General features: G+C 32.4%; 1 protein-coding gene across 1 annotated transcript in view; it reads left to right on the plus strand.

Moving 5' to 3' along the window:
• LOC114324307 (ras-related and estrogen-regulated growth inhibitor) overlaps nucleotides 1-17,897 on the plus strand; it is a 365,537-nt gene that overhangs the window by 284,329 nt on the left and 63,311 nt on the right. The window contains exon 4 of the mRNA XM_050651462.1: nucleotides 2,895-3,206. Within this exon, the coding sequence (XP_050507419.1) occupies nucleotides 2,895-3,206 (312 nt within the window). The remainder of the gene's footprint in view (nucleotides 1-2,894; nucleotides 3,207-17,897) is intronic.

Here is a 17,897-nt window from a genome sequence, read left to right on the forward strand (position 1 = left end):
GACAGTACGACTAGATCATAAGTTCTCAAACCAATTCAAGACCGAGAGAGGGATGCGTGTTGTCACCTGACTTACTTAACATTTAAGGTGAACATGTCATAAGGATGGTTTTAGAAGGATGGGCCGGTGGAGTAACAGTAGCTGGTAGAAAAATCTCAAATTTAAGATTTGCTGATGACACTACACTTATAGCAGCAAATGAGCAAGAAATGTTTGATCTCCTGCGAAGAGTTGAGTACGAAAGCAATAAAGTTGGTCTAAAAATCAATAAAGCCAAGACAAAAATAATGGTGGTCTATGTCCAATGATGGACACTATTCAACTAACTAACATGTTACAAGAATACGAGATAGTAAACACCTTTGTCTCTCTCGGGTCTAGTATAACTAACGATGGTAACTGTAAAGCAGAAGTTCGGAGACGTATTGGTATGGCAAAAAATGCGATGAGTCGCCTAACTAAAGTTTGGAAAGACAGATCTATCTCTCAAAATATCAAGATGAGACTGGTGAATGCCCTTGTATTCTCAATATTTCTATACGGAGCAGAGACTTGGACTCTTCGCGCATGTGAGCGTCAAAAAATTGATGCCTTTGAGATGGGGTGCTGGAGAAGAATGCTGCGCATACCTTGGACAGCTTATAGGACAAACGTTTCCATTCTAAACCAACTCAAGATTAAAAAAAGGCTGTTCACAATATGTCTGCAAAGAATACTGCAATTCTTTAGTCATGTGGTTCGCAGAGGTGACGACAGTTTGGAGAGATTAATCGTTTTTGGAAACGTTCCGGGGAGAAGATCAGGAGGACGATCACCAACTAGATGGTCCGACCAAATAAAGAATTCAGCTGGAAACTCATTCTGCGAAGCTCTTAGAGCAGCTGAAGATAGAGACCAATGGAGAAACATTGTAAGGAATATTGGAAGAAATCACGATCCTGAGTAATGGGGAAACGACAAGAGAGAGAGTGAGATGTAACAATATTGATCTACTGATAAGCCAGTATATTGACGAAGGTTTAGGCCACGATCCAGCAAACCATGCTGGATCCAAGAGCGCGGATCCGTAAACGTGTCAAATTCGAAATAAGTTACTTCATGTCTTCATTACCCTCTTTGTTCAAAGCTCTGAGTGGGCAACTTATCATTCTATCGCGCTAGCAGGTAGCAGGTACCTCAAATGTGATTGAACTGCGACGTCGTGTCGCCCTTTGTCTCGACTGCATCGCCTACGCCTATCCTTTGACTCTTAAACCTCTTCTATCGGTCTAATTTTTAGTTGACTTTCTGCTGTCGCTAGTAAAAGTGTTTTCGCGCCTAATAATGCATGTTTCATTGATTCCTCGTTACAGCGATCTGCTCATGAAAATACCAAAAGTTGGTAAAACGTTCAAAAAATCAGCTTCCAAAAACGATATTATGTTCTTGCAAAAATATGTCAAGGAGGAGAAAGGCAAGGAATTAAGTTTGATCTTTGACTGCCGCACCAGGTGGGACAGTTTGCTCAGTAGGCTGGAACGTTTCTGCAGCCTAAAAGTTTGCATCGATAAAGCGTTGCTAGACATTGATTCTGCGATAAAATTCTTTACTGGTGAGTGGCCAATAACCAATGACATGATCGCACTCTTCAACCGGTAAAACTGGCTGTAGAAGCTTTTTGCAGAAGAGAGCCCACTTTAATAAGGGCAGACACAACTATGACATTTGTCTTAGGCAAACTAAATAGTTAAAACTCTAGCCTTAGTGCCGAGCTATCGGAATCACTACGCAACAGAATCGCGGAACGGCGCCTCTCTGAAATTACAGGTACATTAGAGTACTCACAAAATCCAAAAACGGATGATGAAGGACTAAACAGTCCTGGTTATTTCCTCAGGCCGAAAAAGAATGCAATGCGACAAGAGATGAAAAATTTGTTGAGTCGTATAAATAAACAAGTGAATCTGGAAGCAATGCAAGAGGATATAATGGAAGTAGAAGACAGGTCCACTAATCCGGAGCCCGTGAATTTTACTTTAGAACAAAAACTTGACATTGAACTGAAACGAGCGAGAGAAAACTTTTATAACAAAAACATCTGGTTCTCAAAAAGATTACGAAAAGATTTTGAAAAAGGAAATGACCGTTTATTAGACCGAAGGAGTGAAAGGCGAATATTTGTCCATGATGACCTTAAAACCGACTACCGACCTTGATTATTGATGACCTTAAAACCGACCAGTGTAGACGCCGAAAGAGATTTCTCCGCAACCGACTATATATGCGGTTCTCTGCGAAGTAGGTTAGGCGATAAGATTATCGTCTTATCGCCTAAAATCGTGTTTTTATTTTGATTCCACATTTTGCTGGATCCGCGCTGAATCCAGCTGGCTTCAGGCCAATCTTGCAAAAATCCAGCTGGACGGAAAATTCTGCTGGATTGCAATCCCTAAATAGGTATATGATAAAAGGATATGACTAGATATGCCTAGAAAGAAAAATACTGCTAGACTCTACAATGAATAACTGATACTTTATTAGATATACTAATGCCTGGTTGCACCAACAGATCTTAAGCTCCAGCTTAGATAAGCTCTACTTATAGATAGGGCCTCCTTGAGTATCACTTACGTTGCACCATAATTTTAGATTCTTAACTTATTATCAAGTATATCTATATTATATTATGGTATTCTTATTGTAATATATTATAATTATATTATATTAATTCTTATGATATTCTCGACTTAAGCTTAAGATCTGTTGGTGCAACCGGGCATTAATTATTTTAAAACCTCCTTTTGCTTGATTCATATACGAAAAATTTAAATTTTTTAGTATTTCCTTTAGTATCAATTTACTATGTACATTACTAAGAAATATTTTACTAACACTTTCTTTTACTCCATTTCTAGGAATCAGAATGTGTCGGCCTAGAAGCCAACATCAGATGGGCAGAAGCCTTCATCCTGATGTACTCCGTCACTGACAAATGTTCCTTTGACGAATGCCACAGACTCAAGTTCCTCATCAACTACAACAAAAGAAGACGGCGGCTGGGTAGTCCCATCAAAGAAGGCTGTGGGGACGTACCGGTCGTACTGGTAGGCAACAAAACGGACCAAGTCGAAGATAGAATGATCTCCCCCGAAGAGGGTCAAAGGAGAAGTAAAGAAATGGGCTGTGTATGTTTCCACGAGATCTCCGTTAGGGAAAGTATTGAACAGGTGAGTACAGCTAGCATTATACAGGGTGAGTCACCACTAACGGGACGGAAGATTACAGCGAAATGGTAAAAGATTTGAAAAAAATTTTAAATTAGTACTTTGTAAGTTGATAAAATCTACATTTTAAAATTATTTTGAAATATACAGGGTGTCCCAATAAATGGCGGCGTATCAAAGTTATATTTTTTCATATGGAACACCCTGTATTTTATTGCATTTTTTAATTGTCCGCAAAAAGAAGGTATAGTTTCATAAGACTTCCCTATACCTATGTACAGAGTGTTCTGAGTTATGGTGACTTTTCTTAAAATGTAATTAAAAGATTTCAACTTATTTTCAAGTTATTTAATAAATTATGAAAAAAATACTTTTTCATCTAAATAGTTGGATATTGGTTGAATGTATTCCATGATTAATTATTGCATAATTATTTACAGGGAGTTCAACATTTACAGTTTCATTATTGGATTATTCAATGTGTCATATGATGCTTATTTTAAATAGAACACCATGTATATTAATAAATAATTATACTAAACAATTTTACCTCTTTCGAATGGTATATGGATGTCCTATACCTAGGTCTCATAGTTTTTGCGTAATTTACAATTATTTAAATTCTTAATCTGTAAATCGATTTTAAAACAAAAGATGTAGTTAAGTAATGGCATTGTATGACATTGTCACGTTATGACAGTACGGTCTGGTAATTATTTTATAATTAATGTAAGTATTCCATGATTGATTATTACACATTTATTTACAGGGTGTTTAAAATTTACAGTTTCAATATTGGATTATTTAATGTGTCATATGATACTTATTTATTTTAAATAGAACACCATGTATATTAATAAATTATTATACTAAACACAGGTTCTTCTTTCGAATGGTATAGGGATGTTCTATAACTAGGAGTCATAGTTTTTGCGTAATTTACAATTTTCTTAAACGTTAAATTGATTTTAAAAATAATATTTATATTATAGTCACTCTCGATTTTTAAACAGTACGAAATAAATGTTTGTTTACTGTATCATAATGAAATGAAAATTATGGCTATTATTACTAGACCATTATTATGAAAAGTAGGTATAGTGGTCTGTATACAATACATTAAAAAAAATCAGGATCTTCTATAAAGTCTAAAGTCCATAAACGATAAGTTAAATATTTATCATAATCCTGTTTGTTCTAATACTGGTGTAGTTGAGTTTTATACGGATAATAGTGGTTTCTCTTAAGGATTCTAACAGTCGTTTGACTGATTTACAATTTACCCGAAATTTTTTCTTTACTAGTATTTGGGTTCTCCGTAACAGAAAGCAGGACATCAAGCTCCTTGACGTCATCACAAATAACTGGTTTATTCTTATTTAACTTTCCGTATGCAACATTAGCACTAGCACGGAATATATTGAAATCTCTCAAAAACGTCCTTTTTTGGATGTCTTCTATCAGGATACTTTTGAGCGTAAACTTAAGAAGGTAAGATACAATTTTGCAAACACTCCCCAATGCAAAGTACCATGTCTACTCTTTCGTAGATAACGTGATTTGATTATTCATTTTTAGGAACAATTAAATTTGAATATCAGACACGGATGTTTATATTTTTGATAATTACCAGACCGTACTGTCATAAAATGACGATGCCATACAATGAGATACATCTTTTGTTTTAAACTCGATTTACAGATTAAGAATTTAAATAATTGTAAATTACGCAAAAACTATTAGACCTCGGTATAGGACATCCATATACCATTCGAAAGAGGTAACTCCGTTTAGTATAATGGTGTATTAATATACATGGTGTTCTATTTAAAATAAGCATCATATGACACATTGAATAATCCAATAATGAAACTATAAATTTGAACACCCTGTAAATAATTGTGTAATAATTAATCATGGAATACATTCAACCAATATCCAACTATTTAGATGTAAAAGTATTTTTTTCATAATTGCTTAAATACCTTGAGAATAAGCCGTCTTTTAAAACTTTACATTTTAAGAAAAGTCACCATAACTCAGAACACTCTGTACATAGCTATAGGGAAGTCTTATGAAACTATACCTTATTTTTGCGGACAAATAAAAAATGCAATAAAATACAGGGTGTTCCATAAGAAAGAATATACCTTTGATACGCCGCTATTTATTGGGACACCCTGTATATTTCAAAATAATTTTAAAATGTAGATTTTATCAACTTACAAACTACTAATTTAAAATTGTTTTCAAATTTTTTACCATTTCGCTGTAATCTTCCGTCCCGTTAGAGGTGACTCACCTTGTATGTGTTCAAATCCCGTACATTTGGGAAATGTAGCGATAGAAAGGGTTGATAAATACAAATACCTAGGAACTTGGATTTAAGACAATAATGATCAAACAACAGAAATAAAGGTCAGGATAGAAATAGCAAGAAATGCGTTTGTAAAAACCAAAGCAATTATCTGCAACAAAGACCTTAGATTAGAACTTAGAGTAAGAGCTTTAAGAAATTGTCATTTGAAGTGTGGTATTACAGAAGGATACTTAGAATAGCACTGACACAGAAGAAAACGAATTGGGAAGTATTGCGAGAAATGAGCAAAGAAAACGAAATAATAAACACAATAAAAATAAGAAAGTTACAATATATGTGGCACATAATGAGGGGACAGAGGTATGAAATGTTAAGATTTATAATACAAAGAAAGATAAAAGAATGAAAGAGTAGGAAGAAGGAGAGTGTCCTAGTTGAAAAATTTGAGGGGCCGGTTTAAATGCAGTTCCATAGGACTCTTCAGAGCAGCGGCAGATAGAGTAAAGATGGTGATGATGATATCCAGCGTCTGATTGGGAGACGGCACTTAAAGAAGAAGAAATCCCATAAAAAGCTTTAGTCCAGTCGTCAGAGATTCGATCTCTAAAAACTGTCTACCTCTTATTCTGTTTCGGTTATTGTTGACTATACCTTATCTTTCCACCTTTTCGGCGTCCTTCCAATGGGCCTTCTGCCATACGGCATGTTGTTTTTACAGATGTTCGGTAATCTATCTGGTCCCATTCGGTTTACATGTTCGTTCCAGTTTTTTTTTTTCTTGTTTTTATCCACCTGTTAATATTTTGAATTTTGCATTGTTCTCGTATACTTCTATTGCTTTGTCTGTCTCTTAATGATATGCCCGCTATTTATCTTAATACTTTCATTTCGATATTGTTGATTTGTTGTTTCGTCTTTTTTGTATCGGTCCTTATCTCCGCTGCATATGATAGGATTGGTCTTACTGTTGTCTTGTATACTTTCATTTTGTTCTCCATATGGTTTCTCGGAAGCAACCATTTACTCTTACTGCTTTTGTTGCTTGCCTTGTGGTCTCTGTTCTTATATTCCTATACTCAACTCCTACGTAATTAAATTTCATTACTTGTTCTACAATTTTGCCGTCTATTTCTAATTTGCGTCTACGCGGCTCTTTACTGATTAGTGTTGCCCAAATGCAAGACCAAGACGAGACTTAGACAGTCTTGGTCTTGGTCTTGCGCCAATACACCTGGTCTTGGTCTTGGTCTTGCACTCTCGGTCTTGGTCTTGGTCTTGCAACAAGAGTCTTGCAAGTCTCGCAGTTACCCATTAGCATATTATTGCTATTTATTTATTAAGCGTTACTTTAGATCTTCGAATAACGTACATTTCACATATTCTAAAAGTTCCGGTGGGGAATGGCGTCTATTCGTAGTATTATAGTCGGTGTAAGAGAGAGAAAGTATTCGAAATCATGAAATAACAAATGTTACATTATTTGTTATTTCATTATTTCGAATACGTCCTCTCTTTACACCGACTATAACATTACGCATAGACGCCATCCCCCACCGGCACCTTTAGAATCTGTACACTGTAACAGAGTTGGTGCATTTTAATATTGAATTAACATGGCCATAGTAATGATCAATAAAATTAATAAAGGTCTATACTGACATTGGGTAAGGTGTGAACCCACGATCTAAGCGATCCGTGCCTATGCTCTAACTAACTGAGCTATCCATGGTCCACAGAAGTCACTCTGTTTCTTAATAAACGTTTGCTTAATAAGCTTACATGTGCTAAAACATGGTTAAAATACAAAAAAAAAACAAATTAATGACATAAAGTTGACTGTATTTCAAAGACTATCTGTCTAGATGGGGATTGATCGACACCCACCTTATATGAAGTGGAATAAAAGAGTTATACAATTTGTCATTTATTTAAATAAAAAATAAAATACAATGCAAATTAAATTACAGAACAGTACGCAATTGCTTTGACGTTACTGTTACTTTGTCTTTATATTAATTTTTTGACCAAGAATTAATACAAAATACATAATACAATTCTTTATACTCGTGACTATCCAATGTATCCAATACCCTAAGTAGGATATTGTTCACTTTCCCTAGCCCAATACCCTATGCCCTATACCGTTACTTTGTTACTTTAAATATGTCGGTATTTTGTTTATAGGGCAGCCGGAATTATCTGTTAATTTGTCTCGTTACTTTTGAATAACCTTCTTGCTACAATGATTAAAGTAATTTAAAAAATCATGAAAATAGAGACTTCATCTTTTTTAAAATGCGAAAGTGTCAATGAAATTTAAACTGTTATTTTTTTGTTTGTAGCCTGCTGCGCGATTAAAAAGAATGATGAGTTTAAATTTCTTTATCAAAGATAAAGCATACCGAAAACTGAAAAGATAACATAATATGTTTAGCAATTAACAACGTGACATGTGTCAGTGTCATAAACACCAACAGAATTGCATATCAAAGAAAGAAACTTATTGTTCATTATGTTAAAATATAATAGAAATAGACTGTTGTTTGATAGTTAGTCGAAAATAGCCGCGCATTTTCAGCAAATTTCGGTTTGTTTAACTGATATCGCACACTCAGCACAGGCCGATAAAATTATATTTCTTAAGGTAAACTAAGATGACATTATATATTTTTAAAATGTTGTGGCGGCTATTATCAAAATTTGGACAATTAATTTCGGAGCGAAGGAATCGTCTGCTTTGAAAGAATGTTCAAAATGTTTTATTTTTACATTGTACTTATGACCCCTGAGTACGTATCAAATGTGGCAAATTTTCTTTTAATCGATATTTTGATTCGCTATGTATGCTTATGGTATTATTCGTAATGCGCATAAGTCCAATTTTACAAATTTTTGTTTTACATATTTTTTTGCGTCTCATAGAGTCTAAGACATCTAAGCATATACCCCAAATATTATACTACTTAAATGACACTCGGTCCTAACTGCAAGACGCAAGAGTATCGCAGGATTAGTCTCGTTCTTGCTCAAATCTTGCAGGCTCACTCTTGGTCTTGGTCTTGCTAAAATTAGTTGGTCTTGGTCTTGGTCTTGCGAAAATGCAAGGACAAGACCAAGACTGCAAGACCAAGACCCATTTTGGACAACACTATAATACTGATCAAGTGATCACTATACATTTAGAGTTTTTTCTACTGATATTCTCATATTAAGTTTGTTTTCTGTGATATTGAAGGTTTGGAGCTGCCTTTGTAGGTAATCCTCGTTATCAGCAATTCGTACTGCATCATAGGCATAGCATAATATCATGATTTTATGCGCTCCCATGTGGTATCCATGTCGTGCGTGAATTATTTGATTCATCACCACATTGAATAACAATGGGCTGAGCGAGTCTCCTTGGCGGATTCCTCCTTTTAGTTCTATGCGTTATGTTTCTCCTGTTGACATTATAACTCTGGTCTTGTTGTTCTTGTTAATTTCATTAATTATCCTTATTATCTGATGGTCTATTTGTTCAGGTTGTAATAAATTTAAGATGTCATTTCGCCTCACCCTGTCTAAAGAACTTTTTAAATCTACAATGCACATATATGCTGGTTTTCCATATTCCATATTCAAACCAAAACTCAAAATCGAAATTTCATGTTTCATAGATTTTAACGATTAGGTTCTAACAATGAAAATTCCATATTGACCGGTTAGTGAAAGTGATAAATTTTATTGGCAAAAATGGCAAAATGGCGCAACAAAATTTATTTGTGACAAAATGGAAAAAGTACAAACAAAAGCTGAACTCTTCACCTTTAAACACATTTTGATTTTTGTCGATGAGATACTCTGATCAAAAGAAATATGTTTACCGTCGAATGTTTACAGTCGAGTTAATACAAAATGTAATTAAAAAATTTCTACCGCACGCGTAACTGACATTCAAAATTGCCGATTGCTTCAAGCGGTATTTCTGGTACTCTGGGCTGATTAGCCAAATACAAGGAAAAGTTATTTACCAGCAATTTTATTGCTGGAATGAATATTATGATTGTATATATTAATAATATAGATATGCAAAGTCCGCAGATAGTGTGCTACTTTTTTTATAAACAAAATGCCGCCCGAAAATCGTGTTTTTTTCGATTTTTGCTCTATAACTCCAAATATTTTAACTTTACACCAAAAACACCCAAATAAAAATTCACCGTAATTAAATTCTGCATAGAGATGTGTTTTTCCCGATTTACTTCAACGACAATTTTCTCCGGAAAATTCGGGGTTTTCCAACAAAATCTTTAATTTTCAACTAAAATTTTACATAAGTAATTGTTTATTAATAATTAAATAACTTGGTAACATCAAAGATCTTTTTGTATAGATTATAATTCCAGAAGCCGATGGAAATTGAATGACCAGTTTAGCAACAATTGAATTGTTAATTAAAAATTTACGGTCGCTATAATAACCACAATAATTATGATACATAAGAATATCTATGATTTTTGTATAAAAAGACACTGTACCTGTCTAATGTACTTTACATAATTGAAAGTGGACTATTTAAGCGGCCTCAGGAATATTTTAAAATTATAAACATTTTTTGGCTTATAAACAAATAGAATATCTCGGGAAATATTAAATTAAGTTAAATCATGAAAACGGTATTGGAAAAAAAGCGGCAGCACGCTTCTTTCAAAAGAAAAACGTTTAATTGTGACGAGTGGTTCCTGAGATACAACCGGTCAAAGTTGACCGGCATTTACAAAGAGTACCGCTGCCGCTTTTTTTTTCCAATACCGTTTTCATGATTTAATTTAATTTAATATTTCCCGAGATACTCTATTTCTTTATAAGCAAAAAAATTGTTTATAATTTTAAAATATTCCTGAGGCCGCTTAAATAGTCCAATTTCAGTTTAGATAGGTACAGTGTCTTTTTATACAAAAATCATAGTTATTCTTATGTATCATAATTATTGTGGTTATTATAGCGACCGTAAATTTTTAATTAACAATTCAATTGTTGCTAAACTGTATATTAAATTGCCATCGGCTTCTGGAATAGTAATCTATACGAAAAGAGCTTTTATATTACCAAGTTATTTAATTATTAATAAACAATTACTTATCTAAAATTTTAGTTGAAAATTAAAGATTTTGTTGAAAAAACCCGCATTTTCCGGGGAAAATTTTCGTCGAAGTAAATCGTGAAAACACGTCTCTATGCAGAATTTAATTACGGTGAATTTTTATTTGGGTGTTTTTGGTGTAAAGTTAGAATCTTTCGAGTTATAGAGCAAAAATTGAAAAAAAAAACACGATTTTCGGGCTCCATTTTGTTTATAAAAAAAGTAGCACACCATCTGCGGACTTTGCATACCTATATTGTTAATATATACAATAATAAGATTCGATTCCAGCAATAAAATTGCTGGTAAATAACTTTTCCCAAAAATGGCCTATTCTCCGATGATCTGCCCAGACTGGGAGAACGGTTCATTCTACAAAAAAAGTGCTAATAAGCATTTTTCTTCAAAATTGGCTCAGCTATATTTTTTGTTTGAAAAATTTCTTTAGAGATTTTTGGTAAATCGATATTTTACATTTCCGCTCTCTCTACGAGGGGGGTTTTTAGGAGGAAGCCCGGTGGTATGAATGGCAAACTTTATTGCAACATCTTTTGTCCTAAAATTGACATTCTCAGCAAAATTGAGCTTATTCTTCTTTTTGATGTGCCTATCCGTAACGAATATTGGCGACCATCATGACAATCTTTATCTTATCTGCAGCAGCGTGGAAAAGTTGCACAGATGTTGTGTTAAACCAGGATTTGAGGTTCTTTAACCAAGATGATCTTCTCCTTCTTGGACCTCGCTTTCCAAATATTTTCCTTGCAGGATGGCTTGTAGGAGGGTAGATCTAGATTCATTTTGCATAAAGTGTCCGAAGTCTTATAACTTTCGCGATTTGATGGTCGTCTGTACCTCTCGGTTCTTCTTCATCCTTTTGATGACCTCCTCCTTTGTGACACGATGAGCCCACGGGATTTTAAGTATTCTCGGATATAGCCAAATCTCAATGGGTTCCAACTTTCTGTACATATATCTTCGTTCAAGGTCCATGATTCAACACCTTAACAAAGGGCAGAGAAGATGTAGCGTCGTAGGATTCATACTTTTATGCAAAGAGAGAGGTTGCGACTCTTGAAGAAGGCTCCAATCTTGTTGAAGGTGGATCTGGCTTTTCCGATGCTCGCTCTTATCAGTTGGTTGTTGGTTTATTCTTCATTTATTATGGTGGCCAATTAGTTGTAGTGCGTCACTCTTTCTACAGGAGTTTTGCTGATGTAGAGTTGACCTACTGTTATCTTTTTCTTGTTAATGATCATAAGCGTTGTCCTCTTTACGTTTATATTAAGTCCGTATTGTTGACTGTAATACTAGTCCAGGAACCGAAGCTTTTCACCTCGCAATTTTTACAGAATGGATCGATTTGCTTGAAAATTTGAGAATAAGTAGTGGATAGTCCAAGGATCAAAATCTATATGATGCCGAAAGGCGCTTTTACCATAAGGGTGGTTGCCACCCCATCTTGCGGGTGGAAATTTTTTATTAAATTTTGACCGTAAAAGTTGATAAAAACATTAATTTTAAGCAAAAAATGTTCTATACATTTTTTTGATAAAATTAATATTTTTCGATTTATTCGCTATCGAAAGTGTTAGTTTTATATTGAAAAAATCAATGTTTTCCGATATTACACTCATTTACGATTCACTCAATTTTTGCCCTAGAAAAATTTTTTTCAAACCAAGTTCTTGGGAATTAAATAACCTACAATTTCATATTTAAACATTTTTGCGTATCTCCGATGCTAATGTTTCTATTCTGAAGAAAATGGTATTTTTTACCGAACTACAAAAATTCGATATTCGCTTTTAACTCCAGTTTTTTTAAAACTAATCATTCTAAGCCAGTCAAACTTGTGACATATATTACTAATACATAAATTAAGAAGTATGAATATGGCCAATGACTAAAAACACCGCTCACTTACATTATTATGCTTCCAATTGGATTTCTCCTTTTTTTTTCAAAAACATATATTGATTTTTTAACCGTAACTTTTTTATTTTCTATCCTATAAAGTTTCATAAAAAGGAATTTTGTAGGTTTCTACAAGATCTATAAGGCTATTAATATTAAATCCTTTTAAAATCCTCAGTCGCAAAAAGAGGTGACTGTAAAAGGGTTGGTAAAGGTGGTTTTTGGAAAAAAACTGTTTTGTTTATTCTTTTAAAAGGTACATTTTTGTTAAGCAAAGTTGTTTAATAAAACGAAAACTTTTTGAGTTATTAGCAGAAAACTGATTAAAAACATTGATTTTTTCGATATAAAACTAACACTTTCGATAGCGAATAAATCGAAAACTATTAATTTTATCAAAAAAACGTATAGAACGTTTTTTGCTTAGAATGAATGTTTTTACCAATTTTTGCGGTCAAAATAAAATAAAAAATTTTTAACCCCCATGGTAAAAGCGCCTTTCTGCCTCATATAGATTTTGATCCTTGGACTATCTACTACTTATTCTCAAATTTTTAAGCAAATCGATCTATTCTGTAAAAATTGCGAGGTTTTGTCCTATTTTAAGCTTCATTACTTGGACTATACGTAATTTTGTTCATAAGGACTTGTAGGTCTTCTAGGTTGTCTGCAAATACTATGGTGTAATCTGCGTACCTGGTGTTGTTTAGCTGATGTTTACCTGATGTTGTCTAGCCGGTATCCGTTTAGTAGAATACTTTTTTCAGTTTCGTGCAAAGCTTCGATAAATATTCCCGTAGAGTGGAGGTTGAAGATTAGAGGAGAAAAAATTCAGCCTTACCTCACTTTACGAATGATTTTTACATATTTGATTTTAAATAAAATATTTCATTTCAGTTAAGTTTCCGTTTCTAATTAGGTGTATTGCCAAATGTAGAAATAAATATGATATTTTATTTTAGGAGTTTATTATTAAATCATAAGATATTAACAATAAGAAATGAAGCCAAAAATGTATATACGAATGAGGCCAAGTAAGGCAAACGTAAAAAAGTGTAAAATTGGCAGCAAAAGTTGTTTTTGTCTTTTGGTATTTTTCGCGACATGATTGTTGTTTTTGGTTAAAAATAGTCACTTGAATGTTAAATAACTTTTAGGTAGGGGTGGGGGTACAGAAAAATGTTAGGGTACATTACAGGGGGAAGGGGATATACAGAAATATTCTAAAATTGCGTTAGGTAATACGTGAACGGAACAAATCTGAATACGAAATGGAAATAAGAAAGGCAAAACGACTTTGCTATTAGAAAACCGAAATTTATTAAACATAAGTATTTGTAGACAAAATGGAAAAACAATTTGTAAAAACCCCACTTTCATTACAGTTTATCTATACAATATCAACCTAAATGTTTTGATAGATAATAGAAAATAAGTAATCGAACTGGCAATTGAGGTTATCAGAGCAACAATGGCCTAAGCGCAAAAACGAAGTTTTGAGATAAATGCAATCTTTGCATTCATATTTCCAGTATGGGATGGCGCTACAAATTATGTAGCCTATCTAGAACAATTGACTATAGATCCTGAAGTGCTTGGAAGCATAGCATATGCAGATGATTTTTTGTTGACCATTGATGCAAACTCAAGAAGAGAATTAGAAAATAAATAAAATGAAGTATTAATAAGAGTAAATGATTGGATGAATAAAGTAAAATTAACAATATCAGATTCAAAAACAACATATAGTTTAATAAAAGGAAATTTAGAAAGAGATCCAATTATAAAAATTAGAGGGAAAACAATAAAAAGAAAAAAGGAAACAAGATATTTAGGTATTATAATAGACGAACAAAAATTATTTACAAAACACATGAGTTGTGTCTGTGAAAAGGCAACAAAGATCATGCATAGCATTGCTAGTCTAGCACAGAAGGAATATAGAATTTCGTTCCGACAGATGATAATATACCTAAGTACAATACTTGCATCAATTGTAGGGTACGGTTCAAGTGTATGGGCACATAGATTAATAAATCAAAAAAATGCAGAAAAATTAAATAGAGCTCAGAGAGGATTTCTTGTAAGAATGACGGGAGCATTTGGAACAACTGCAACACAGGCACTCACAGTTTTAACTGGAGTAATGCCAATGCATTTAGAAACACAAAAAAGAGCATGTAATTATTGGCTAAATAAAGAAAAATATGAAAAAATAATACAAATTATAGGATTATATATAAGAAATAAAAGAGAATTAAAAGAAATAATAAATAGAAAAAGACAAAATGAATGGGAAAATTCAACAAAATCTAGACGTTTATACAATTTTATACCAATATTAGAAAACATTCCAAATTATTTTAATCCAAAACAAGGTTTAGTACACTTTTTAACAGGACATGGACCGTACCCAACATATTTGGAAAGATTTAACTTAAAAGATGATGCATATTGTGAATGTGGAGAACTAGGTACACATATAGTGTTACCAAAAATTCGAAAATTAACAAGTCGAAAATCACGAAAACCTTATTCTTCTATATTTCTGAAAGTGTAGTCACTGAATGTTTTCACCCACGATTTCTTTGAACCTTCATCGATTTTCATGAAAATTGTTGATTAGTTAGAGGATACTTCAAAAAACAAAAGTGATATGGCACCAAGTTGCGCTTTCTGCATTTTAGGGGTGAAATCCACCTTTTTTTTTAATGATAAAAATGTAGATTTCAGCATTCTGGCTCAAGCAATCTCGTTTAATTAAGTAAAATAAATATTTTTCTACATTTATGTGCATGATTTATAATTTTTATTAATTTTTTAAACCTTATAACAACCAAAAATCAGAAAATTAGCAAATCGACAATCACGAAAAAAATTAATCTTTTATATTTCCAAAAAGGCAGTCACTGAAGGTTTTCACCCCTGATTTCGTTGAACCTCCATCAATTTTCATGAAAATTGGTAAGTAGTTAGAGGATACCTCAAGAAACAAAAATGATGTGGTACCAACTTGCGCTTTTATCCTGGGGGTGGATGTTACCCCTTCTCATGGGTGAACACTATTTTATTAAAATAACCCCATAATTAGACAGAGGAGAAAATTCTAAGCAAACTTCCTTTTATCAAGTTTATAAATTTTTTATTTAAATAATATTTCATAATTTAATAAAATATTATTGGTACAGTAAAACCTGACAATAACGGCCACTAAAAATAGAAAACAATTGGCCGTTATAGAAATGTGGCCGCTAATGCTAGGTTTCCTTTTCCACAAATACATAAAATATAATTGAAAATTTATTTATTTTAGTAATTAAAGCAAATCTAATTAAATATAATTCTACAAACAAACGGAACATACTAAAACTAAATTCAATTTACTACAATATAAAACAATATCTATACGAAAAAACAACTACAAGAAAAACAGAATTTTTGTTTGTTTACATTTTTTTAGATAAACGAAACATACTAAAACTAATTTAATATAGGTAATACATAATATAAAACAACATACTATAGCTACTACGAAAAATACGCTTATCGCTAAAGTATCGTCGTGCTTCCATGCTATATTCAACAAAACCAACTTGGTAGGGCCTTTAAGTAGATATCGCAAATCACTTTGGCTGATTTTGTCTGCATATATATTATGTTTGAGGAATCCCTTTTTTTGTGAGACTGGATATAGGACATTTCTCAAGTATGAATTCACATTCATGGTATATCGTTGCTATACAGGGATAATAATCTGTGCAATGTTATGGTACAGGCTACGTTAAATATGAAGTAAATGTGGAAGATATACACTGGTTATTCATTTCAATTTAATTTGATTGTTTTTTAATCGTTTACAATATTTAAAATAATTAAAGACATAAAGTTAGGGATTTCAAAAATAAATTCAGTTCTCACTAGCAGGGTGGGAAATAATAAAGTGCCATACAATAGCATTTCATTACAATGCTCATTACAGACATTACAGGCTGCTCCGTTTGAGAAAACTCATTCTCTCAAACTTTGAGAAAACACTCATTCAGTTTCGACCAACCCTGTATTAGCTAAAATTAAACGTTTTGCTAGATTAATAATTTTTAACAATAATAGATTATATTAAAAATCACTTGAACATAAATTGATTTTCTGATGTCAAATCACTACAATTATACAGGGGGTGAATATTGCTATGAAATTTGAAAATAAAAACGTAATTATCTTTTAAACTACTTCGTATAACATCACAAAACCTGATATTTTAAGAAATAAAACATAGAGGAGAATCCAAAAATGTAAAAATATACAGGGTGTTCCATTAAACAAAAGATAATTTTGTTTCACCCTGTCAATATGGGTGGCCCTGTATATTTGGAAATGTATTTAAATTCTGATATTATCTATGCCCCAATCTCACCTAAATAAACTTTTTTCGTATCTCCTACAACAAACGACTAATTGGACTTCCCACAACCTGTATACATACAAAATCTCCGCTATAAAATTTTTTCAAAGAAAATGTTATTGGTTTTTTTAAAATAACTCCGTTAAATTTTGAAATATGAGATTTATCCAAAAACCATTACAAAGCTAAGTAAAAGTTCTATAACACTGTATTAAACATAATTTTCTAAATCCTTTATTTTTTTTTAAATACAAGGTGAAAGGGCCCCGGTTACATGGTTCTCGCAGTAAAATTTAGGTTTTAAATGTTTCTATCTCGGTTATTTTTTGTCGTAAAAAAATATTAAAAAAAGAAAAAGCTTAAATAAAGTTAAAACTAAAATTTTGTCCTCTACCATTTTTTAAGTATATCGAGTATTTTTGGAGTTATTATCAAAAGAAAATGAAATTCACGAAAATTTGAAAAGTTCTAATTTTTTTTAATCGTATTTTTTTTTTCAAAAATATGCATTCTAAACCGGTCAAAATTGTTGAGGTTATTACTCATGTTAAAATAAATAAAGTTTTAAATGGGTTACTATAAATTTTAATTTTTGTGGAAATGACGTATGTTTCATTTTTCATTCTTCCCTAAAAAATCTGAAAGGGTCCTCTTATTTCCATCATAACTTGCTTAATTTTGATGCTATCGACTTCTTATATAGTTTTTTGATAGTTACCTTTAAGTAATTTATTAAAATGTTTAATATCTATATTTAACAAAGTGCATCGTTTTCCTGTTATTTAAGCTTGAATACTAAGATTTGAGTACTCGCGGAAAAAAATATACATTCAATTGCATATAACTCACTTTGTATATGTAATAAAGGATTTTTCGAATAAGGAGCTTATTTATTTTTATATTATCTTCGATTTTGGTAATAACAACTTTTTT

This window comes from Diabrotica virgifera, chromosome 1 (assembly GCF_917563875.1).
Source record: "Diabrotica virgifera virgifera chromosome 1, PGI_DIABVI_V3a".
NCBI classification, from domain to species: Eukaryota; Metazoa; Arthropoda; class Insecta; order Coleoptera; family Chrysomelidae; genus Diabrotica; species Diabrotica virgifera.